Consider the following 25,833-nt stretch of genomic DNA (forward strand, 5'->3'; position numbering starts at 1 on the left):
TATCCCCTTAGGAATCATAAAGTATATTTATCTAATGTTTCAAAGTACATAAGAGGAGGTTTTAATAAAAAGAACCTCCCACATCATACAAAAACGCCCTTTGTGCAGCTCTGAAAGCTCCAGTCTGCTTCGCTCACCCTTTCCTCTGGCTGAGAGGGGTGCTTCCTCTGGAGATGAGACAACTGTAGTCCTGGTTTTTCTCAGCATAGTACTGCAGGAACGTGTGCTTGTTCCTGTGCAGGTAGTCCACCAGGTCGCCATAGCGACAGTACTCAGTCACCAGGTACAGAGGGCCTGTGATCAGAGAACAAGAAGTAAAACAATAACAATATTAATACAATATGTTCTTTATACTTGTATGTATGATATATGCCTCATAAAATCAACTAAAACTTTCAAAAATATACAGCTTTTATACAGTACTTTTTTCACTGTGTGGTTGACTCTATGCTTTGAGCATATTTAACTGAGGGACTCTCTTTTGCTGCTTCTCTTTGCAAAAGCAGCTGTTCTAGATGTAAAAAAAAACACTTGTAAGCTCTGATGTGTTACAGTTAATGCACTTGGCTGTTTTCTTTCATTCAGCATTCTTTAAAGAAATTCCACAGCTATTTAAAGTGCAAGACATGCCAACACTCATTAACTCATTATCCAAAGTGCAATGTAATGTGAATTATATAATCTAGAGCAGGAGTTCTCACATCGTTACCCAAAAAAAGTGGGGTGGGAGTAGAATAATGGATACTTTTTTCTGTTGTAGAGTCAGTAGAGTCAGTAGTCAGTAGTGATGTGAGTATATTCACTATTAGATGTAGCAAACTTTTACATTTCCTAGGGTATTATTCTGAGAACCCTCTTGCTATGAATGGTAGAGTCACAGTCAGAAGCATTGCATGCCATTTTAGGGTAAATCAAAGCACTGTTTTAAGAAGTTAGACAAGGGTTTAGGAAGTCTGGTGAGGTAGTATAAAGAGCCATTTAGAAAGGTCCATTTAGAAAGCATGCTATGGTAAATGGGTTACATCAAATTTCTAACAAACAGGCTGGTTCAAAACCTTATTTTTACTTGGTTGACTAATTTTGTCCATTTTATTATGCTTTCAGTTTCCAGTAGTTTTGTTTTTAATCATGTGTAAGAAAGCCAAGAAGGCTTTTCTATTCCTTTGACCAGTGAAATAAACTTGTTTCTGGGCAAGAAAAGCAAACTTCCAAAATGATAAATTGTACTTTTCTATATTTAAAAAATCATTTCCTATTAGTCACATTTTCTTACTTAAAAGCACATTTCCTTACTTGTAACCTTTTGTACTGATTATTTTGATGGTAAATGTATTGTGACTTTAATGTTAAAAAAAATATAGGCCAATCCAGCACCAAATGCCACTGAACTTCCCGCCTTTGACTTAAACAAATCTTCACCACTATTATCCGGTACCTTTTGCATTGAACAAAGCTAAAATGAGCAGACAGACATGTGTATCAAAGCAGTTTTCCACAGTTTGTCATTGTGATGCATGCTCACCATGTTTGGTACAAGCCCCTAGCAAGTTTACGATGTTGAGGTGAGGACCCAGATGACTCATGATCTTTAACTCTGACATCAGGGCCTGAGTTTCACTCCTTCTGGCTGTAGCTAGATGTCAGAAGAGGGAAAAAGAAGGGAAGAAAAAGATGGAAAAATTAGATGCATAAACTTAGGGTAGTTGGAAGTAGATACAAGAACAAGAGAACTAAGAACCCTGAGAGCAGGACACACTGTGCCTTTGCCAAACTGCTCAATGACCTGTGAGCTACGACTTGAATCAGGCTGGCAAGCAAACTAAAGCTCAGCGGGCTGCTGCTCTCTCTGAGCCCACAGGAATATGGCACTGGTGTCACAACATCTGACAGCTATGCGGGGGTCCATATACTGTTCACACAAATTACGCACATGGCTTTCTGCTTTGTTTTTATATTGTAGGGCTTACATTTCAGCATTTTCACTGCCACCTTTGTGCTGGACTGCGAATGCGTGAGACCATATGCAGTTGCCTCGACCACCCTGCCAAACGCTCCTGATCCAAGAGTGCGACCTGAAACACAAAGAGGAGCTCAGAAGGACAGAGTCTGAATGGGGCCCACATTGGACCTGCAAAAGTAAGGGAGACCATTTTTAACTAAAATATTGGTGTCAGCAAATGTATGTTATTTTCTGAAGAAGGGAAGATTATTGCAGATAAATAGTATTTATTAAGAGCATATGATGTTTTTCTCGATGTTGAGATGTGTCCTATTTGTAGGTGAGCAGCTGACTATGAACATGTCAGTCGTTAGACATGAAGGTTTAAAAGCTCTCTGTGAATAGGGCTTTAAAAATGAAGTGCCACTGGAGCCGATAAGAGACGTTTAACAAGGTTTGTTTAGTATTCCAGTGTCGACTGTGCCCAGACAACACAAACCACCCACAGCACTACCGGGCAAAAGCTCCAGTTTAAAATGTCTAGAAGCAAATGCGTCTATTAAGACAAATAAAAAGTGACAAGCTGAAAATTTAGCTGCAGCTAACAACGAATTAGTGTCCTCAGTTGACTAGGCTAATTTTAATGCCTAAGATAATAAATATTTGTTCAATCCTCAGTGTGTTGATGCTTTAATAGATTTAAAACTCTGTTTTTTGTGCCACATAATTTTTTTTCATATTTTTTTAACCACACATAATATTTTACCATTTATGGAAAACCTCTATTAAAAAGGTTTAATGTAGTGGGAGAAAATTTAATACAATTTTCCCTTTTTAAAAAAAATTTTTTTTTTTTAATAGTTTAATCTAATTTAATTTGGTTATGCCATTTAAATTTGTTATTATGCTTCACAACATAAAAATATGATTCATATTTTTATGTTGTTGTTGCCTTTGTTTTCAGCATCATTTGTAACACTGCAATTTCTGATCTTCATTAAGTTGGGTTTCCCTAATTTGCATGAACGGGAGCAGATTTAAGTTAAACTGCACACATGCAAGATATTAGGATTTCCATCAGGACTAGTTTTTTTTAGCTGAGCTTAGCTCATCATCTCTCTTAACTGAGGACTCACCCAGCACTAGGTGGTCACGACGCATTTCCCAGGCCAGGTCATACGGCAGGTGGATGGGGTCCACGTAGATATACTCATGTCCATCCTGGCTCACAGATTCTATCACCTTCCATCTGATCTCATAGCGAGGTTTCTGAGAACAAACAGCATTGCTTTTGAAGAAAGGAAAATTGAAAAATGGAAACTAAAAAATGTTTGAGTTTCTCTTACCTTCCTCCAGATTGCAATGAGGATGATGAAAGACATGATAACAATGACCACTAAGGCTAAAACAGCAGCCAACACTGCCACCTGGGAGAAAAGGGCTGCAATAGGCAAGAGTACACAGAACATTAAACACAATATAAATAACATGAATCTCCACATGCTGGAAATTAATTTATAAGTATAAATGAAGCTATGTTTTGTCTAAGACATGCAGTCTACTAAAGGATACAAAGTTTGCTTTGTGTCTCTATAAACTTATCAGACTTTCCTATAGTGTTTATGCAGTTTAAGCCAAATACAATTTAATTTAATCCTATATTATCAATCACCCATTTAATAGTAAAGTGGCATAGTGTATATAAATAATCCCATGACACCTACAGCTGAATACCAGTTTGATGTCCCGCCTGCTGATGAGCCCCTCTTGATTGCTGGTCTCACACCGAACTGTGGCCTGCTGAGGTGTCTGGAAGGTCAGCTGGCTGCGAACCTGACTGACCTTTCTTGTCTCATTGTAACTCACGTTCGTATGGATGCTCAGCACCTCTGGCTCTGGTGTCAGCGGCTTCCACACCTCTGTCTGGTTGCTACACCTGCAGAAGAACATTAGATCGGAGGGTGAAATATTTCCAGTCAAAAACAGACGCACTGAAAGCAAAGCGTGTTTTGGTCAGCCACCTAGTGTTCCTTCTGTGACAGTTCAATGGAGAAATGGGTGGTAGGGACTCACTTGAGCATGCTGCCACAGCTGTACCACTGTATGGTTGGGGCTGGCACCCCTTCTGCAACACAGGTCACCAAGTGTTTTTTCCCTGGGAGACTGTGGTCGGTCAGGTCTTTAATCTGAGCGGGAACTAAACACAGGGTGGCAGCAGCCATTAATCATTGCTGACTCGGAGAAAAACACAATCTGTCCTCAGCTTTTTTCCATTCACAAACACCACTTTCAGACAGTCGGTCAAAAAATATAAAACACCACACAAAACCCCACAGCACACAAAACACGTGGGAACATTTCAGCTTAAAAAAAAGGCTCACCTTGGACCTCCAGGTCAAAGGTCATTTCCTTTAAGTCATCTCCATTGGTAACAAGGACAGTGTAGAGGCCCTTCTGGTCTGTCCTCACCCTCACCAAGGTGAGGACACTGACATACCTGAGGTACAAAAAATTCATTTTTAAAAAATAAAATATACACTTTTTCTTCCAGTACTGAAAATGTTGACTATTTGTCTGGAGAAATCAAAGCTGACTGGCAAAAAGTTACAAATTTAATCAGATCTACTTTAATAAGAGACACAACACTCTTAAACCAAAAAGCAGCAACACTGTTTAAAATGTAAATAAAAACAAAATGCAATGATCATGCAAAATCATTTTTTAAATTTCACTGTTATGTAAAAATATAGTAAATTTAAATATTAATTATGTTTTTCATGTTCTGTTGTGAAAAAATGTGGTTATATAAAATTTCTAAATCAGTGAATTCTGTTTGTATTTACATTTCATACAGTGTTCCAGCTTTTGTGGAAATGGGGCTGAACACTAAATGAACTGTTCTTTAGATATGAGAGCAAACTCATTTCTAAAGTCTTCAAGAGACTTTGTGAGATATGAAAATATTAAGAAGCACCCCGGGTTAAAAACACTGTGCACAAGAAGGACGGGTTTAAATGAAAATATCGGGTAGAAACTCTGTGATGGCACCAGCTGATGAGTTTGCACTACACTATAGTGGAATTAAACTTTCTTTTTTATCGTGTTTGTTGTTTGATTTTTTAAACAACACAAAAGAAGATATAAAGTTTATGATGTACCTCATTATCAGGGGACATGACAGTTTTGTCTCATGTGTTGTACATAGCTGTCAGCATGGAGGTGGTGACTTTTTCTCTCTATTTGTGAACTACTAGAAAAAAAAAACATCTTGATGTTTCTCTTTCTTATTTATTACACGCCGGAGACTTCATGGAACTCGTTAACATGGGTTGTTTCTTTCTAGCTACCTATCATCATCCCTGTGGTTGATATCTCACTTAGATATTTAATGTGTGTTGGCAGGAATGTGAAAACATAGCCTTCAAATTTAAGCTTTATTTGACATCCGTTTGAAAGACACAACTCAGTAAGTTGTGACAAGCATTTGGTGTTTATGGTTCCTGTGTGATGAACGATGGCGTCCAGCCCTCCAGAGGATATCGTGTTTCTCTCTGTGGAGACCCTTATCTGGCGATGACTGACAAGAGCAGACTGACCTGTGGAGGCTGTCGCCCTATCATAGGTCCTGTGCTAATTGTTTAAATGTATCAAGGCCGTAGACGTGTTTGGGTGCTTTGTGGTGTGCGTGAAACTAAATACTGGTTGGATGTTCTACCTTATTTCATGCTCTTGTCTTGTGTTGATGATTTTGTCTCCCTTGATGGTGGCGCCATCCTTGGTCCAGTAAACCTGTGGGGGAGGGTACGCCTCCATCGCCACTCTCAGCTCCACGTTCTCTTGTAGCTTGACTGAAATGTTTCGTTGCTGAGGCGGTTTGATGTCCACAAAGCCGTTTTCTAACAAGAAAAAGAGCAACGTATATATGCAATGCACTAAATGTAGTAAATTATATTTCTCTTTAGCTTAACTACAGTACTGTCAAAAAGTCTGTTGCCAAAGCTCATTTTTTTACATTTTCCTAGGAAAATAGAAAACACATTGATGCACGTGCAAACATTCCAAGAGGTACAACAAGTATTCTTCAGGAATAGTTCTCTCAGACTACTTAATGAACATTCAAGGTTCTTCTTTAGATATTGGCGCTTTTTGTTTCATGACAGAGTATCAGCTGTATTCTACAGATGGCTGTAGACTCTCACTGCTTAAGTCCCGTTGCCACTGATTTTCAGTCCAGTTTGTGTGTAAATTGGCATACTTGAGTCTTTTCCTCATTTCCTTTCCTAAAGAATGGCTTCTACCACTGAGACCATTATGATGAGGCATCAGAGAACAATAGATGGATCAAATAAAGGCAAAGATGCATCTCTCAGATCCTGCTTCAGGTCTTTGTTGGATTGTTTTCCTATTTCTTAAAGACATGACTTTCAGGTCCTGTTCATCTGCTCTAGGTTATTTTTTAGGCCTGTGACTTCTCTTTTATTCTTCTCTTATTCAGGTTTCCTCAATTTTTTTAAGGACATGCTGCACATCCTGCTTAGGTATTCCCAGTTTTTGGCTAAAGCCTCTTTGGGAATCACCTTGTCAGTGCAAAAATACTATTTTATGTCTGTCAAACTGTCTTATCTTTGGAATTTTTCATAGCTTTAACAAGAAAACAACAACAACAACAACAACAACAATAACAACAACAACAACAGGATGATGCTTCAAAATACAATTTAAAATTGGACAGAAAATGAGTTGGAAAAGCAGTCAGTATCAAAACAAAAACTTCTTAATTTTCATCTTAAGGAAGCCTGGAAAACTATTACTCAAGACCACTTTAAAAGAAATTCAAAGCAAGTCTGTCTCCTAGGAAGCAAAATATAAAGAAATAAGAGGTGGCACAAGACTTTTGCACAATACCTACTCTCCACTCCACTAATATTTTTGCAACCAAAGATTTTGTCCAGGAGAGCAGTGAGACTGAACCAAAACCAAAACTCTGCAGGCCAGAGAATAAAAAGAAAAATCCTAAAAGATACTTTCTAGTGTCACATAGCTGGGCACTACTTTCCCCTGTGTTTCTATTCAGACTGCTTTTCTTGGTCTAAGGCTTTTTGATGTGACCATTTCTCTGTACAAAACCATTTATTAAGCTGCTTCAGTACTGCTGCTCTACATTCTTGAACCTCTGTGGTCAGACACTATGCATCTTTTCCACTGAGATGTCCAGTGTCCACCATTAAACTGTCCTGGCCTCCTGTCTCTACTAAACATGGAGCTTCGAGCTTGTATAAATATAACACACCTCAGTGCAGGTGGAATAAGCATTAACTGACCTATACGGCATGCAGTGACGGTCAGGAGACAGAGCATTAAGAGTACATATGATGAATCCCGCTTACCTTAGCAGCTAAGATGCTGACTTACTGTATGTTAACATTTGAAGTCAAACCCCAGTTACATAAACACTGTGAGTCTAAATATAAAGTTGCTGTACCCACTGATTTACAGCTCTGTTTCTCAATGTATCACTCGAGGGATCCACACCGTGTCAAAAGTTTATTTCACACTTTGAAGAAAAACAAATAGAAGTGATCTTCATTTCCTTTAAAAGTAACTCCTCTCCCACCGTAACATCCAGAGGTTGACATAATAAGCAGTCTTTCCTATGTCAGCAAAAGGTAATAATAATCTGCACAGCATCAGTTTGTTTTACTTTTGTGTCTATGTCTATGTGTGTGTGTGGGAAGAAGGTGGGAGAAAGGTTGGGGGTGTGCAAGGGGGGTTTTATCTTACCAAGCACAGTGATGTTGACGCTGGCAGAGGCGCTCTGGTCTTGTATGCCCTCATGGACGTGGCAGACATATTTTCCACTGTGGTCCACCGTGGCCTGTGAGAAGACCAGGCAGGAGCGCATGCTCGTGGGGGACAGGACATCAGTCAGTGGCTCATAGAAGTCAAGCTTAGAGACAAGTACAAGAATAAGATATGAATTTATTGAAATCGGACTTTCAGTGAGCTCTTATTTTTGCAGTCAGACTTATTAGGAAAAGCTGTGAGTTTGTTTTAAAACATGTTCTAATAAAGCCATAAAAATAAAACTTCATCATCAAAGATAAAACGGAAACATTTCAGCTTCGCTGTTATCCAAACAAGGACCTACAGAGACCCAGTTATTACAATACCAGCCTAATGTGAGCTGTGAGTAAAGTTTCACAGCAGAATAAAAACTATGAGGTGTGTCTCCACATCTTGATATAATTTGGGCTTGGTCCAGAGGCCTTAGAGTGATCACAAAGGGAAAACGGAACAATAGCGCTTGTTCTGCTCCACTCCTACTCACCCCTCTATTGGGAATATCCCAAGAAAAATTCACCAGCTCCACTCCGTGCACTGTGCAGTTTACTGTCAGTGGTTCGCCCTGCTTCAGGACCGTCTTCGAGGCATTGATGTAGGCGTCAATGGCCTCTGGGACTGGGACAAGAAGAGAAAACACAGGGGAGAAGTGAAAAGGGTGTGGTAATGTAATGTAACTAAACAATAATGTCTGCACTAAGGCTGATCAAGTTATTAAGTTGGAAAGAACTATTTCTAAAACAAGCTCTTCAACCTGAACACCTACCCACAATGCTGAAGACATAGAAAGCCTGAGACTCTCGCACTTCCTCGTTCAGCTCTCCTCGACACACATAATTCCTGTCCTCCACCGGCGCCTTGTAGCCCTCACTAGGAACATACACCCCACTTACGGGTATGTCAGTGTCCCTCTCGTGCAAGGTGACAGTGATTTTTGGATTGGTGACCACACAGGGGATGGTGCTTTCTTCACTGGTCTTTGTTACCATGCCGTGAGAGCTCTCTATGAACCACACGTCAGGATCTGCAGGCAGACACATTTTTTATGACAAAAAATATTTTTCTATTGATTTACTGCGTCTTCCTCAAAGAACTTCCTGGAGGTTTTTCACCTTACTCTTCTTCAGAGCGCTTTCAAAATCACAGTGTTTTCAGAAGCTCTTTATTTACATGCAGCATGGAACTTAGACAGTTTTTTTTTCAATTGTACTGTACAGTTAGCTTTGCAAGCTCTGAATCAGGAAGGTAAACCAAAGGTAAGCAAACCAGGCCCCACCTGGGACAAACACAGCCACCTCCTCGGTGTCTCGCGTGCGCTGATCAATGCACTGATACACGCCTGTGTGCTTCCAGCTCACATTGAACAACGTCAGAACGCTGGATGTGGCTCCGCTTTGCACGATCTCGTAACTCTGGTGACCCGGTTTAGATGGTTCCAGCTGAAAGTACGGCACGTCGTCCATCTTAAACTTCCACGTGGTCTCCCCTGAGCCGCTGCAGGTAAGGGTAAGAGAGGAGCCCTTGGCCAGAACAAACTCTTTGTCACCGGGCGTGATCTCCAGGCAGCGCAGCTCAGTGCAGAAACACAGCAGAGCTGCAGTTTGCACAGCAAGACAAAAAAAGGTCAGGATGGTCACAGAGACTGCAGCAGGAGGTGAAAGGTTAAATCAACAGTGTTAGTCCTGCGCTATCTTTAAATGATGAAGGATGTGAGTTGTCTGCAGCAATTTAGTGGGAGGGCGACGACGCCTTGTCACTGATAAATACATTTAAATTGAAAGAGGTGAGTGAATGCATCAGTTGTGTTGTGAAATCCCACAGCTAATGAATCACAGAAGAAGTTGCTGTATTCTTTAAACATTCTGAACAGAATGACTTCATACTTACTTAATAAAACCTGAAACATGTTGTCCCCATAATCCTGACCACATGTTTTGCAAATTTAATAAGATATAAGTTATAACCCATTCAATTATATCCATTTTTTATATTAAATTGTTATATTAGATATCCAAATCATATTAACTGTGATTTGTTATAAAAGAGTCCTAGTCTTGCAGTATCTATTTCCCCTAATTGTAAAATACTCCATCCAAACTTAGCTTCAAGCTTCTTGCTTCCCTGCAAATGACTTTTGCTTCTTCTTACACAGTTTCACTTTTTGTTGCTGAAGTAAAATTTAGGCCTCACCTGTAAATGTGACTGTCAGGTGGAGTGGGGATGCTGTCACCTTCCTCATCACGGAGGCCTTCAAGTCACTTTGTTCTGCAAAAAGAAAAACAAACAAACAACAAGAGTGATCCTTTTCAGAAGTATTTTGCCTCAACAGTTAAGTGAAAATGAACACAACAGCAAAATTCTGTTTTCTATTCAAATCAATGAAGACAAATCTTGAACAGACTTAATATCTGTCCATGTGAGGATGAGCTTCATATCATGATGGATTGGTTTCTGCTCTCGCAGGCTCCACAAGGTCAGGTTAAGTGAGAAAATAAATCGTGTGTCTCAGAACAAACTGCGTCAAATGAAAGAGAATGATACCAAACTATGCTTTTCTCCCACTAAATAGAAACAAAAAGTATTGAGTTTGTTATCAGGCTGCTTTCTTTAATAGCGACTGGCCCTCACAGAGAAACTGAGGTACCGATGCAACTCATCAGGTATTTGATGCCTCGCTGCACCAGGACAGAGCAACAATGTCTGGCTCTTTTTGTTCCCGGTTCACCAGCATTCTGCCCGCTAACAAACGGGTCACTGTGTTCGGCTTTGCAACGCGCTTGCTGGCAACAATGCTGCGTCCGAGCTATTCCACAGCCATGCTGAGCCATTAATTGGTTTTGCTAAAAACAAAAGTAAAAATGAGGGCAGTCACAAAAGCTGCTGACAAAGGAGTGCACTTGGAGTTTTGAAAGGTTGCTATGGTTTGGCATTACTAATAGGGTATCGTGTTGTACAGCAAAGCAATGTCAGCATCAATGGATTCAGCACTTGGGGGGGTCAAAGTTGACCCATGCTTACCATCATCGAGACTGTTATCAAAGACCTTGAAGTTCTAATTGTACAGCACAGTGAGAGGCCAAAGGAAAGTGGGGAGGGGTGGTTTGCTGTTATGTTTAGGATAGGGGTTAAGGCCTGCAGCACAGAGGCGTCTGGAAACAGTTAAGGATGGATCACAGGCCTATACGAGGGTGGGAAAAAGAGAGGGCGGAAGACTGATTCTTGGGAAGAGCGAGGGTGGAGAAGGAAGAGAGGGAGTGAGCCAATGGAAAAATTGTGAAATGTATCTCTAGAAATCGCTCCCCAATTTAACATTTTTATAAGATAATGTACACCAATTGCACCACCTCTATTTTAAGAAACTGGGCCATTTTCCTACATTACATAATAGAACACATGTTTTGAAGATTACATCTCTCCATCTAATCACGAACAAAAAGGCTTCACGCTTCATTCATCAACTAAATATCTTTGGCAAGACCTCCTTTGCTGTATCCATCGAGCTGCACAACGTTACTAAAGGTGGTGTTTTGAGGTTTAAACAAGACAACACAGCTGATTAGTTTGATAGTGGTGGTGAAGCACAAAAAGTTCTGTGACTAACCCAAGGACATTTACTCAAACCAGATACATGTTGTCTCTCTAAATTAACTGCCTCTGGCACTTCCGCTCCCAAAACGAAAAGCTCACAGCTCTTGAGTTGCTCCAAAAACATGACTGGTCCATTTCCTCCCCTGCCTCCTGCTTCCAATAAAAAAGGGTGAAGGAGAAACAGACAGAGAGAGCAAGAGCGAGTGAAAGAGATGTTATGTTTTTATTGTGTCGTAGTTCATTCAGATGTGCACGTAAACATTCTTAGTGGCACATAATGGATACTGGATGCATATAATGTACACACAGACACATGCTGTACAAGAGTCCTGTCATACATACAACTTACACACACACACAGAAACACTCCCCAGACCTCTCCCGCCTTTTCCCCTTTTTGTCACTGATTTGGGTGTACAGTTCACGTTCCCACAGAAAAACTGAAACTTTCCCAGGGCTGCTGATACACCGGGGACCCTGCTGGTGATGACGGCAGAAGAGGAGGGGTCACCTCATCCCCGGGGGACCCCGCCAACATGCGACAAGGTCCGGTCCGCCAAGGAAGACATACATCAGCACTCTACAAGTACTAGTAACCTCAGTGTCAACGATAGCGACAACAGCCAAACGCAGAGATGCCAAAGGCATGTGTCATTTGGCAATATGAAAACAAAACAAATAGCTCTGTGACTGGCTGCTGATGATATGTTTGCTAAAACAAGCCAAACTGGTACATTAAGGGCTACTACAGGATGTGAATTCACATCTAAAAATCAAACAACAGAGATCATGCTGAGATTAACAAGAGTCGAGGTGTTTTCATTAGGCTTGAGAAGGGACAGAAAAACAATGTTTGGTTGTTCCAACACTGGTTGATGGGCATTGGGACAACATGACCAGAGAACACTGAGAGGGAAAAGCTACTTTCAGCTGCCCCCATACTCACAGGAGTCAGTACAGTGGGTGCTTGATTGGTTAAAGTTCTTATGCTGGATCCTCTTCCTGAACCCTTTTGTGCTTTCTTCCAGGTTCAAACCAATTATCTTTTGCTTGTTAAGCAAACGTGTAAAGCACTACACTGTGGAGCCACTGACCTCAAAGTGGGATGTGCTCTCAAGGATCATGGCCCAAAGGAGTCAGAAGACCACTTACACAGGAGTTAGGAGAGTGAACATTACCACAGGAGGGATACTTTTAACACTGAGATTAATGCTCATCTTTGCCTTGGTCAGATCTTTGTGCGAGATGGGAACAAACAGTGTTATGAAGCCTTAAAAGGGTCAGGCCACTAGTGAATCTGCCAAGAATGCTTGGCAACCTTTCAGAGATGTTAATAAAGCACTTGGTAACAGTTTGATCCCTGAACCACAGGACAGCTCTTTGTCTGCACCACAGAGGCAAAAGAGTCATTTACAGTAAGAAAGGTCCATAAACGAAGTGAAGGGCTTCTCAATCTGAGAATTAGAACGTGTAGAGGATCTTAAAGGATCTCGAAAGCATTTTTCTAACCCAGATGTTTATTGGTGTCTTTTGAATCTTTGAAATGGTATACTGCATTCCTGTAGTAATCTTGGAGGTCTGGAAAAAACAACAACAATAAAAAAAACAAACAAAAAACCACAAGTGATATTTGTGTTAGTGATGGCATAGTAATCACAATGGGGGATAAATTCTTATCACTCTGCATGAGGTTTCCCACAGATGCTTGGGAATTTGGTGGCTGATTGACCCTTCCCAGTTTTCATAAACAATCCTGCTACACTCAAAGTGTCACCAGCTAATGAGGAAGAATGCTAAAGTCAACCTCCTTGGGATGCACGCAGCCCACGCTCAGCCTCAGGATTCAGCTAAGTGTGTAAACGCCAGTCCCCAGCACCCTGTAATCCCACTCCAGGGATTATCTATATATACTGTAGCTCCATGTTTCAGTTAAACATCTGGCAATGATAAAGCAGTCCTCGATGAGGTGGGAACGACTGTCAGAACCACATTTGTAGCAAACTGTTTGCTTGAGCGTCTCCCGAGCGGGGGTAAGCTTGCACTTGGAAAAAAGGGAGGGGGGGAAAGTGTAATCTCTAACAAAAGAGAAGGATTTTCGAAAAGCCTCCCAAAGTGCAGCTGGAAGGCTCCGACTTCCTGTTTCTGGGAAATTTTGCGGTCCTGTGTGGGTGTTAACCAAATGTGTGTCATGGACACAGCAGACCATCACAACCACCAATCCAAATAGGCTCAGAAACAACAATCAGTAGAAATCTAACAGCAATAAGACTTCTACAAGGAGGAAAAAAAACATCTTTGATTCACAAGCTTCACAGACGAAACATGTAAACTCATCACCAGATATGAAAAACAACAGAGAAACAGAAACAAAACAACGGCAGGCAAGAATAGACCAATTAAACCAATGACAAAGCATGACAAACCATTAACACACCACAAAAAAAACTGCACACATCACCAGACCAGACGGTGGGATAAACAGCAAAGGGAGCACGCAAACATACGGAATATACCTTATGGGTAAAACCACATCAAAGAACGGAGTGAGCCAGCAGAAGGCGCACACACGCAGACTTGCATCACAGACTGTGATGTTTACTCTGCTGAAGTGCCCAGGAAGCCACCATACAAAAAAAACAAACTTCTCCAATTTAGCAGTCACATCTTTCCAATGAAAACAATTATAGCTCAGAATGTGAACTATTGCTGACAATCAAGATTTTTATAGGGCATGCAGTGTATCATTAGACTATCTACAGTGCAGAATAAATGCACATGCCACATTTGTCTTTTTTAGTTTTTGTTTTTTGAAGGATGCGACGTTTTCCTGACGTTTCTCTGAACAGCAGGACTTGGCAAGCTCTGTGGGAAAAAACTGACCCAGTGATTCTTTGTTAAAATAAACCTCCATTTTTATCACTCATCTTGAACTGATCATCCCCCCTGAGGAAAACCTTTTGGTCTCTCTGTAGCAGACCCATGATGCACTGTTCCCACCCCAGGCGGCCTCATTGTCCATCAACTCCAATAACTCTACTAATGCACACTTTGTACATTACAGGAGCTGTAAAAATGATAGCACAGTGAAGCCCTATGAAAGGTTCGGGTACATCTCATACAACTGATTTTTAGCAGGAACTGCTTTTGGAGATTGTGTGAAACTGAATACTTTTTGATTTACAAATACAACTGCAATGGAAATTGTTCTTTTCTTTGATTTGTAGTATAATCTTGGAACAATATATTGCATTTAAAGTAACATTAATTAATGTTATTGGCAACCAGGGACCAGCAGAAAAAAGCAGCTAGACACAAGCAGCTAGGATGTCCTTTGATGATTACGTAAAAGAAAATCAGTGCAGTGCAACTAATCTTAAGACACAAATTAAAATGCTACAAAAATACAACAATTTTTTTTCTTAATTTCTAGTGAAATGTGCATCTTATATCTACATTTGTAAATAAAAGATTACCAAAGTCTACAGGGGTCGCATTATGCTATCAAAAATAAATGTTTAAGTTCAAAGTAGCAGGAAAAATATTATTTTTAAACTCTGAGATCATCTTCTAGCAAAAAAGAAAAAGAAAAAAAAGAAAGAGAAAGATATTGTAATGCTACAGGCATTAGATCCAGGGTCAAATTACCGAAAAAGGAAACGAGACTCTTCTTTCAGGGATCACAGAGGACACTGACCACCAGGGTATCTGGTGGTCAGTGACCTGTTCTTAACTGGGAGGAGAGTCCTCATGTCTCAGAAAGCACTTGAAAAAATACCATAACATGCTTAAAAGTGGCATACTAGAATGACACAGAGTTAATACTTTGGCCTGTAATCAGTGATTCCCTTCAAATGTGGGGACCCGTCTCTCTATCAAGACTCTCTTTGCCAAGACTCTTCACTGAAAGGCTTCAAGTTGTCTGATCTGCACTTTGCAGTGCACGTTGATCAAACATACTGGCTGCGACTCATGATGTTTACTCAGTTATTCCAGAAGTGTTTCATTCATGCACTGCACCCCTGAACTCCTCAAGACATTGGAAGACCACTAAGAATAATGATGTCTGAATCCAATCCAGTTTTATTCATACAGCACTTTGTACATTACACCAAAACATCAAACAGCTAATTCTCAACCTAATATGGGCAGAGATGACTCCAGAGAAAAAAAGCACAGTTGCAACTGGTATTCAGTTTAATCTTAGAGACTCCACAAATCTCAATGACCTTGATGTGAAATGTGTAGTCAATAGCTCAGCCATATATCTTGGTGCTGATTTAAAATAAATAAAAATGTTAAAAGAATCCTAAAACGACTGGGGAGTCAGGGGAAGGAGGCTGAGTGGAAAAGTCGCTCCTCTTTATAAGTATTTGATTAAAGATTAGCAGCATTTTGACAATTGTGCAAATAAAATGTTGTTAAGGAAGTGTAACTCTTCAAATGAGTTGTAAAACTGATAAGATTTCACCTTGGATAAAAGCCTCTGTGAGAGAATTCATCTCCTTATCTAGTTTAAGATCAGACTCAGGTTTGACACTTAAGGTTGGTTATTGTGGGTTTTACATATGGCCCAAGTCCAAGAGAGGATCAGCACAATCACCACTGGGTCTGAACACAATAGCCTTAGTTTTACTTTCACTGAAATATTAAAATAAATCAAGCATATCGATGCTTTTATGTCCTGATATCATTTCTTTTTACTGAAATGTAAATGCAGATCATCTGCATAAAAATGACACGAGAAGACTTTACCTTATCATTCCCCAGGTTAAAGTCCATATAATCTCCTACTGAGTCCACGTGTGAATAAAGCGGTTTTACTGCCCGGAAAATTTGCACACCCTCCTCAGCCTCGGCAGAAAGCTTAGAGCACACAGGGAGCAGCTCTTAAACGTTGGTCTGAATCAGGGTCACTTTCTTTAAAGATATAACTGCACTTTTTGAGTGTCCTTCCAGTTGATCTCATCTATCTAATTTTAGCATCTTTAACAAACTAAACAAATTTAATCTCTAACCTCTCACTCACTGATGATCTAACAGTTGCCATTTGCCAATAATGCACATGTCATACCCCACATGTCTTTCCACTCCAGAGCCTTTGGTGTCATGATGTATTTTCATGCCAGCCAACTTGTATAAAGAGCATTTTTTTATGTTTTTGTGGTCATGACTAAAAAGGTTTCTTCAGATGTGTGACTCACTTGTTCTGACCTGCTGCATAACCTATTATGCAGCAGGACACTATTAGAAAACTGTTAGACTATTAGAAAAGTCTCTGCTGGACAAAAAGTGCTTGTACGCTGAAACTTAAAAAGCTACAGCTGCACTGAAACCATCTCAAGTTTGCATTATCAGCACTGAAAAATCTGCCTAGTACTCCTGTAACAGGTTTCCTTCTGTTCGGTATTTGGACACAGTGCTTGTGAGGTCTTATCACAGAAACCAAAGTAACTCTATACTCATGCTGAGGCAACACATGTTTGGGAGACTGCGGATTTTGGTTCAGTGCCTTTTAAACAGAGTTGTAAATGCTGTGTGTAGTGGCAGTCGGGGGAGATGTAAAGAGCTTCTGTGTGAAACCCATGGATGTAGAATGACAGCCTTAGATGTGGCTAGCGTTTGAGATCAATTTAATGACTTTTCAGGAACCAAAATGAAGGAAAAAGGGATTACAATTTACAAACTTAAGCAGCCTCTGTCATTGAAGTCAGTTTTCCTCTTTCAAATCAGCTGGATGTGATTTTGTCACTGCCAGTCAACTCAATAAAATTGCTTATAGGGTATACAGATACATGCAGCTCATGCAGATACATTTGCTAGCATAAGCGACACAACATCCTTCAAAGATTTTCCTCCAAAAACGTCTCCACCCATGTTCATTGTGGTACCCTCCTTTTTTGCTGCACGATATGAGACCCCCTGCCTCATGAGAAATGAAATACGCCTACACACACTTCCAGTCCCTGCACTCCCTCCTAAAAAGAAAGAAATTGAAACAGCTGAATACAATTAGGACTGACTGACTGACTTTAAATTCCATCTGTTTACCTAAAAAAAAAAAAAAAACCAAGGAGACGGAGAAGGAAGAATAACAGTCACAGGAAATTTCTTTTTAGTGGATAACTTATGCTATTTGTGCATAAATTCTGTAATTTTAACTGCTGTGCAGTTTCCCACATTTTTGTGTCTTGCTTTCAGTGAAGCTAAACTGTGCAGAATAACTTAACAAAATGCTCCTTCATTTTTAACTGTGCAAAATATTCTTATCTCACAAAAGACTGTTTTCCTTTATCCTCCTTTCTCATTGCACTGTATCACCATTTCCAACATGTTTTTGTTGGAAAGAGGACAGAACAAACTCCAGGGAGAAAGCCTGGTGCTTTAAACGAATCTGATGGAGACCAAAACTTCCTGTTGAAAGTAAGCCTGTATTAATCCTTATGCAATAAATCCAGAGAGGAACTCATAATAACACCTTACTAATGTTATACTCATACAAGGTTGGACACAGCTGTCAAGTCATTTACTTGAGTGAAGGCAGGAAAATCAATAAAAAAGACCACATTACAAGTCAAAGTCCTACACTTTAAATAAAAGCTCAATATTTTGTGAAATAAATATTTTTCATCTTTTGCAAAGAGTTCAGTGAAAACATTAATGCAACTCTGGGGGTACTGATTAGCTTAGCTTAGCACATAGACTGAAAACAAGGGAAAGATGTAGTGGACCTTTCTCATCAGTTTCTTGGTTTTACACTTATTTAAGCTTTATTTATCTTTTTTTACACTATATTTTTGTAATATGTGGATTTAGTGTAGTTTCGCATTCAAAGTGTATTGTGGTTTTATGTAAATGAATGATATAAATTTTCTTTTTGCTACAACAGATACAACAAGCTCATTTGTGTCGGGCTGTTATTTCCCTTTAGCGACAACTCAGCAGCTGTTATTAGATCTTAGTTAAAATGTTACTAAATCTTGATCTGAGGAAACCTAGAACGTGACTGGGTGTTTACAACAAGATAAGTCATTATGGAGGAAGTAGTCTCTTAATAGTCTTCTAGTATTTTTCCGTACTGTATTCACAGTGCAATGGTTTTTTTTGCATGATTATGACACCTTTCTTTGCGATTTTAGGCTGATCCCCTTTCAAAAGTTTGTTATTGTGCGACAAGAGTATATATATAATAAATCAAATGAATGTTTCCTCAATGAACAAACTCACTTCCTGTCTTAAGATGAGATGCAGCTGCCTGACAGCTCTGTGCGAGTGGGAGGGAAACAATGAGGGGGAGGCCAGATGGACAGCCATACAGGATGCTTTACTGCAGCACCACTTGGTGCTTTTCATTAAAGCTGTGTGACTCAAGTATAAAATCTAAGTACAGCATGAAAGAACCAGCAACGTAAAAAGAGGCTCTAGACTGATAGTGTTAAGAAAAGCAACAGCTCATTCAAAAAATATTGGTGGTGGATAATGAGTAAGCCAATGAGTGTCCACCAGGGGATGAGTCAGAGTTTGTTCTGTGAATCTGAAAAACGAACCAATCCGTGTCACGACAACATGATGTGAGAGTGTGTAAGTATTTTAACTCAGTGTTTCCTCTGTAAACAAGTTTTTTTAGATGAGGGTTGCTCAACTTTGAGTTGAAGTCACAGAGGATAAATGAAAACAGGACAGAATGGGATCAGTATTTTTCAAAAGTTGCTGTTGAGCTCAAAATGTTACATATCTGCACATGTGAGTTAAATCAGACTCCTGGCATGCTTTCTGCATGGTCATAATGTGAAGCACATTTTCTCAAAGCTGCTGGCATGCAGAAGGCCTAGAGAGCCAGGAAACAGCTGATGTCGACGGATTAGGTCCGGGCCAGGGGGAATGGAGCCGGCTGGGCTGCACTTCATCGGGGCCGGAGAGGAGCACTCCGCTGGAGTACATACCAGCAGCCTGACGCAAGACAGGAAAATCCCCACTTGTCAGAGTCAAAACTAAACTAAGTTTTGCAAATCTTACAATAAAGATTTGTCACAGCTGATCAAGTGTTTTATAAGTTGGTGCCGTGAAAGTAGAAGCCGACTTTAAAGCTATGAAACGAATGCAATGCAGTCTAGCACCATTGATGGTAAAAGTATGACATGCATGCAGTCTTCCAGCGGTTCATCTACAAAAACAATGCCAGACAGTGCCTGGAGTGAAACATCCACAGCGCCAGAGAAGATCAAAAACTTCAAAAGGACACTCCTGTCTGTAGAGGAGGAGAAGAGCATCCACAAAACACATGCCAACAACATTTTGATTACAGCAGATGTCAAAAAGGTCCCCTGTATGCAGAAGATGAATGTGCAGCTAACGAACCCAACAACAAATACCAAAGTCACCATACACAACAGTCAGGCGGGAAGGCTTTCAGGTGCAAAACATGTGTTGGAATATACTAAAAAGACATGTATGCCACATGTGTCACAGCCATTAAAATGGCTCACAGTGCTATAATATAACTCGTTCCAGCTACTAAAATCTTCTGATGAACAGGAAGCGATGATTCAACTAATTATGTCGGCTGGACTCGGCATTCTTGAGATGAGACCAGGTTGCTGGTTTTACGACATATCTACATTACAAAAGGGAGACTGAGTAACACAACTATAAATTTAGGGTGGTATGTGTTAACACTTAAAAGGAATTCCTCCAAAGAGGATGCTGTTGACAGTGATAGATGCTGATATCGGTTCACAGCCATTGCTCTTCAATGAGCTTCTCCATGAATCAATGCAGAGAAGATTGAAAAAGGAGGAAAGTGACCAATGGTTTGGTGTAGAGGACCCCCGGTTCACTCTGGGTGACTGAAGAGGGCTGTACAAACAAGCCCTTTAGCAGCGAAGCACAAAGTGGAGAGCGTACAAACAGCTTGTACTATAAACCCTACTGTGTTTGTGTGTACGCTAGACCCCGGGACACCTTGTCAAATGCATTCTGTTAGTGGGAAAATAAACAATGTTAAAGTTGTCCAATGTCAAAGTGTCAAACAGTTGCTGTGTACAGAGATGCAAGCCATCACTTTGCTGATGTTTGAACAGGTTGCTTACGCTCTTTCACGCAGCGTTGCAATGGCTGTTGTGTATACACAGACACACACACACACACACACACAAGTATGTGGGTAACGAACACCACCAAGAGACAGCAACAACATCACAAAGACATACAGTTGTTCTCTTGTCAAATCGAATTAGATTTTTTGTTTAAAAAAGCTATAAGAAACTTGGGTCCAGTGTTCAGGATGAAGTGCGTCTATGTCAGATGGCTGTGAAAGTCAATCTGTCACAGTGGGCTTCCCGTACAGGATAAGTGAATTTTCACCACTTTGCACAGCCCTTTTTTACTTCTGCCAGCAGCTGTCGAGCAGCTGGAACTTATACTAAAATACTTGACGGTGACAGAGAAGTATGCTTCTTACCTTTAGACGAACCCCAGAAACACAGAAGAATCTTTCCTCTTTGACCAAGAAGGTTGCCGGCCAGCAGAAGGAAATTGGAGAGACTTCCAGTGAGATGTCTCTACAGGGGCTGCTGCTTCAAATGTATAGATCCCTCTGATGTTCACTCTGAGGTTAATCTCTCCTGTCCCAGGAGTCCGTTGGAGGAGGTACTGCAGTGAGCCCGGCTGTTTGTTTAGTCAAATCACATCACCGCGGGTGTCTCTCTCTCTCTCTCTCCACTCTCACACTCAGAAAGAGTGTTCTAAGAAAAAAAAAGTTCCCAACAGAAACATGCACACACACGCACACACAAACTGTGCACACTCCACCCCTGACAGATCCACACTAAGCAGAGCGCCAGTGTCCACCCCTGCTGAAGCTGAGAGAGAGCAGGACGAGGGAGAGGAGGGAGGGAGCAGTGAAACAGAGCTGAAGCAGAAAGCAAGAAGTTTCTAGCAGGGCGACGAAACTTCAAAATACAAATCCAGTTCTGCTTGTTGTTCTAAGGTAGAGGCTCAGAGGTCTGAGCCGGAGCGATTTGTTTATGAATGGAGTGGAGGTGAACTGAGACTGTCTCTATTGGCAACGGCAATCTGGACCGCATCTAACCCCCTCCATAAAACAACAAACACAATAAAAAGGAGGAGAAAGAGTGAGAGAGTGAGTGAGTGGTCCAGCCAGGAGAAAAAAAAAAGGTTTTGGCAGCGCTGATTGCACCCTGCTTTGGAAACAAACATGGAAGTCTCAGTTTCTCAGGAAAAATAACTTCCCTTACATAATCACACTCTTAAAAACAGGTATAAAAGTGGTTAAAAGTGGGGACTTTAGCTTTAGTGAACCAACTTTTTTTTTTACATCACTTTTTATATCATATTTTTTTCACGTGTTTTCTTTTTCCCCTGCATGAAATAACTCAACACCTCCCACCATCCCCACTCCCTCTTTCTCCCTTTTTTTCCCTTGGCCTTTTATCCTCTCTTTTATAAACACAAGCAAAACCATGTAAATATGTCTGCTCTCAATACTAGCTTTCTTCCTAATTCAATCCTTTCCCAGGATATGAGAGGATGATCTGAGATTCGCTACGCAACACTGCAGCTGAATAAAGACCTGTTCTATCTAACAAGCAGGTTGGGGCAGATGGGGGGAGGGGAGGGGAACAGGAGCTAAATTGGAAACTAACATGTTCTCCTTTAATTGAGAGGGCAAATCTAAAAGACCTGCTCGCACTAATTAGAGTGCCAGCAAGCCCCCTCCAGTTATTAGATAGGAGGGGAGCAACACCACACAGGGACAGTTCCTCCTTTTACATCTTTCTAATTCTACCTATGTAATTAGCACCTACTTGCAATAAACCTGCTCTAAATCCACTTATTTGAACTCTTGAATCTATTTGTAGGTGTTTCATTGCTTGTAATGTCAATAAAACTGCAGACCCAAAAGATAAAAAGGCAGTAATACAGCAATAACGTGCTCGTCAGTCACGTATGTAAACACTCATGAACACACGATTCTTTATCAGCATGAGATGTATAATTTTAGCATCTTTTTACAAAGCAGTGCTGGAGAGAGTCCACAACGGGATGTCTACTGCTCTATATATGGCAGCAGTCCTTGTTTACCCCCACAGAGTGGAGCAGCTCTTAACAAGTGGGATTCCAAAATATTCTGCCTCAACAATACTGAGTCTCTTCAGCCTGTCAGCAGCTAACAAGTAGTTTCTCTCACTGCTGATCTGAATTAGTGTTATAGCTTGAGTGCAAAGCAGTGCAAACACACTATATGCTTGTTTTCCTGCTGGGTTTCAGGAAAAGGTAAAAGTTACACCGCTGTGTTTGTCAAGCACAGGCCATACAAGAGTTGAGACAAAGACCTGGAGAGGCAGGGAGCATATATACTCTAGACCTGGAGCTGAACCTGCTGGACCTCTGATAGATGAAGACTGACGGAAATGTTTGAACTACGGCTGCCTCTATTTCAAGTTGTCCCGATAAAGGATATATGACTTTGGGGCACCTTAAAGCTTGATTTCGGCAATGTGATGGGACTAAATCTGAGAATGAACCACAGTTATAAGACATTCGAGATAGACATTCGAGATAGACGAGATAGCAAAAATCAAGAAGAAGCAATATAACATAAAACATCATCATAACAGCATCATCACATATGAGATAATAAAACACGATAACAAAAGGACCCGAAGAACACAGCCTTACAAGTCAGCTGATATTTATTTGCAGGGCTTTTATTAGCGCAGCCTTCCAGTTGCCTTTGTTGCTCCACACCACACACAACAACTCCTGTCAAGTCTCAGCAACCTACTGAAATAGGGACGGCTAGCTGTGTTGGTCAACCTCCCCCTAACGCCATTTCCTGAACCCTTTACTCCACCCCCCACCCCCACTGCAGCTGATCTGCAAACTACACCCCGCCGCAAACACACACCCATCCACTTTCTTCTCCTTATCTAGTTTGGGGTGTTAGGGGCCCTGGAGCCTATCCCAGCTAATATACACCAAAAGACGACATACAACTTGGTGAAGCTGCTATCACTCGCTAAGACACAGAAACAGACAGCTCACATTCACACCTAAAGCCGGTTTAGAATCATCAGTTAACATGAGATGCATGACTTTAGATTGTGGAACTGTGTACCCACAGAGAACCCATGATGCAACGACAGGAAAACCTACAAACACCACAAAGAAAGGCCCCAGCTGGGTGCTGGATTCAAACCCAGAGTTTCCTTCCGTGAAGCAATATTGTTATCAACAACACTGAACACTGGTTAATCAACTAGTTTATAAACTAAACCAAAAACAGAAAACCTTCTATGGTTCCAGCTTCTCCAGTGCAAAAGAGTTTCTGCTTGTCTTAGCCAAATGTTGTGATCAATTTACAGATATTTAGTTTAGGGCTACTGTTCAAATGGAACGATTTGTTTGATCTGTTACTTCAAGAACTAGCTATGGGAATGAATGAGATTACTGGAGGAGAAATGACAGAAACTGCATCCGCGCCCTCTCTCTACACTCACATCTTAGTGCAATTTAGTTGCATGGTGTCTAACACATTGTCAAAAAAGAGAAGACAAAGTGGGACAGACAACAAAACAACAATGCATTGCTATCTATTTTGCATTTAGGGAGTGTGGTTGGCTTAAATTTAAACTAAATATATAACTTACCACGATGCTGACTGTAAAGGGTAAAACATTCCTTATACCAGCTCTCTTTTTGGAGCGGTGATTTTTGAATAGATTAAAATAGGAAACAGGCATCTTAAGGTTAAACAGATTTAAACTAAATCTCTATATATGGAATTATAACTATACAGTAATAGAAATGTTTAGGGTTTATCGAGGTCAAACTTTACTTTGTACATTAAGACATACCCTCATAAGTGCTTTTACCACATTTATTTATTTTCAGGCAAGCTGGCTTGCATTGTGGTCGCCATCAATGTATTTCAAGCGTTGGATGATATGTTTTCATGTTTATGTTGCAATTTCCTTAATGATCAGGCCATTTCCATTAACTTCAGCCAGCTTCCTGCTAACAGCTGATAGGCACTGTAGCTGAGAATGATTATCTTGATAGTGACATGAATCTTTTATGATCGTTTTATATAGAGGACCTCATGCACGGACTTGATAAGTGCAATATATAGCATAAGGCACAGTGTCAACAGAAGATGGAAAGAATAAAAAGCTAACAGTGAGAATGATGATGACAAATAAACTGTGTGCATCTTGTTAACGACAGGTCAGTTGTATGACTGAACTTGAAAGACTCCAAACCAGGAAAGTTATCTGCTATTATTCAGCTTTTTGCTGCCCTCATATGGACGTTTTGAGGAATGACATAGCGGGGAGCAAAGCAACTTTGCTTTTGCTTGACCTATGTCACTATTGGTCTTACATCAGAGCAGACTATAAATGATAAAGAGCACTGGAGTGGTATTTCAGGATTTTTATCATGTGTTTTTCTGGTTAATCAAGCTCACAACACAAAGAGTTACAAAGGAGAACCATGTTCGATTTTGTTTTGTGAGAAACTAAAAAAGAAAAAGACAAAATAGGAGAAAAACCTATGTAGTCTGAAGGACTACAAATGTATATTAAACAGCTTAAGAGAATAAAAAATTCTTTATATTTGCCATAATGATGATACTGAAGTGTATTATCTGGTCAGAGCCATAGCTGCCACTGAAGGGAAGCAGCCCATTTCTACAGCTATGTTTTCTACATGTTCTAATGTTCCTGTGATGTATAGAATTAAAATATGGACTTTAACTAATTTAATTACATGTACATTTTCCATGTTTTTTTCAATACAGTATGCAAATGTAATTTGCTTGATTGGTTTACATTTAGTTCATACAATGCACGTTTTTCCTCACGATTTCTTATTTGAGTAAATAAACCTTTAATTTTATATATTTAAGTTGTATCTTACTCAAATGTTTTACTTGCATGTTTATTGGGGTTGAATAATTAAGTTATTTTTAGTGTATGAAGATTAAGTTGACAGTGAAGAAAAACAATATTTAAGCTTTAAAATAAGAAGCTAAACTATATCAAAATAAAAATATAAATTAATAAATGAATGTGCATTTTTTTTAATCTTCGGCATGGCGAGGTCTTTATGGGTAACCGGAAATCCTGACCTGATTATTTTTCAACATATGTAATTTTATATTTTAAAATTTTCCTTGCTTTGAAAAAAACAAAAACATATAGTGGTATGTTTTCCTGCTTGTTTGTTTGTGTATTTGTTTCCTTCCACCTCTGTCCGTTTTATTATTATTATTATTATTATTATTATTGGTGTTGGCCTGTAGTCTCTGCGTTGAATCTAAGCCCCTATATACATGCACGCGGAGGCACATGGACTTCCCACGCATTCCACACATTGTACCGCCTTATCAAAATGATTCATCAGGGCAAACCTGGCAAATCGGGGTCATTGCCCTGACGTCGCAA

At 40.2% G+C, this 25,833-nt stretch overlaps 1 protein-coding gene across 1 annotated transcript in view; it reads right to left on the minus strand.

Moving 5' to 3' along the window:
• pdgfrb (platelet-derived growth factor receptor, beta polypeptide) overlaps positions 1-21,408 on the minus strand; it is a 29,456-nt gene extending 8,048 nt beyond the window's left edge. The window contains exons 1-15 of the mRNA XM_005921128.3: positions 20,826-21,408; positions 9,971-10,045; positions 9,057-9,374; positions 8,547-8,804; positions 8,268-8,398; positions 7,721-7,886; positions 5,655-5,835; positions 4,321-4,436; positions 4,013-4,136; positions 3,664-3,875; positions 3,286-3,380; positions 3,076-3,208; positions 1,968-2,072; positions 1,523-1,633; positions 138-294 (exon numbers count right to left, since the gene is read on the minus strand). Of these exons, the coding sequence (XP_005921190.1) occupies positions 138-294; positions 1,523-1,633; positions 1,968-2,072; positions 3,076-3,208; positions 3,286-3,380; positions 3,664-3,875; positions 4,013-4,136; positions 4,321-4,436; positions 5,655-5,835; positions 7,721-7,886; positions 8,268-8,398; positions 8,547-8,804; positions 9,057-9,374; positions 9,971-10,019 (2,156 nt within the window). The 5' untranslated portion in view covers positions 10,020-10,045; positions 20,826-21,408. The remainder of the gene's footprint in view (positions 1-137; positions 295-1,522; positions 1,634-1,967; positions 2,073-3,075; positions 3,209-3,285; positions 3,381-3,663; positions 3,876-4,012; positions 4,137-4,320; positions 4,437-5,654; positions 5,836-7,720; positions 7,887-8,267; positions 8,399-8,546; positions 8,805-9,056; positions 9,375-9,970; positions 10,046-20,825) is intronic.
• Between the last annotated feature and the right edge of the window lie 4,425 nt (positions 21,409-25,833).

Source organism: Haplochromis burtoni, unplaced genomic scaffold (assembly GCF_018398535.1).
Source record: "Haplochromis burtoni strain Fernald_Lab_line unplaced genomic scaffold, NCSU_Asbu1 Contig_10, whole genome shotgun sequence".
Classification (NCBI taxonomy): domain Eukaryota; kingdom Metazoa; phylum Chordata; class Actinopteri; order Cichliformes; family Cichlidae; genus Haplochromis; species Haplochromis burtoni.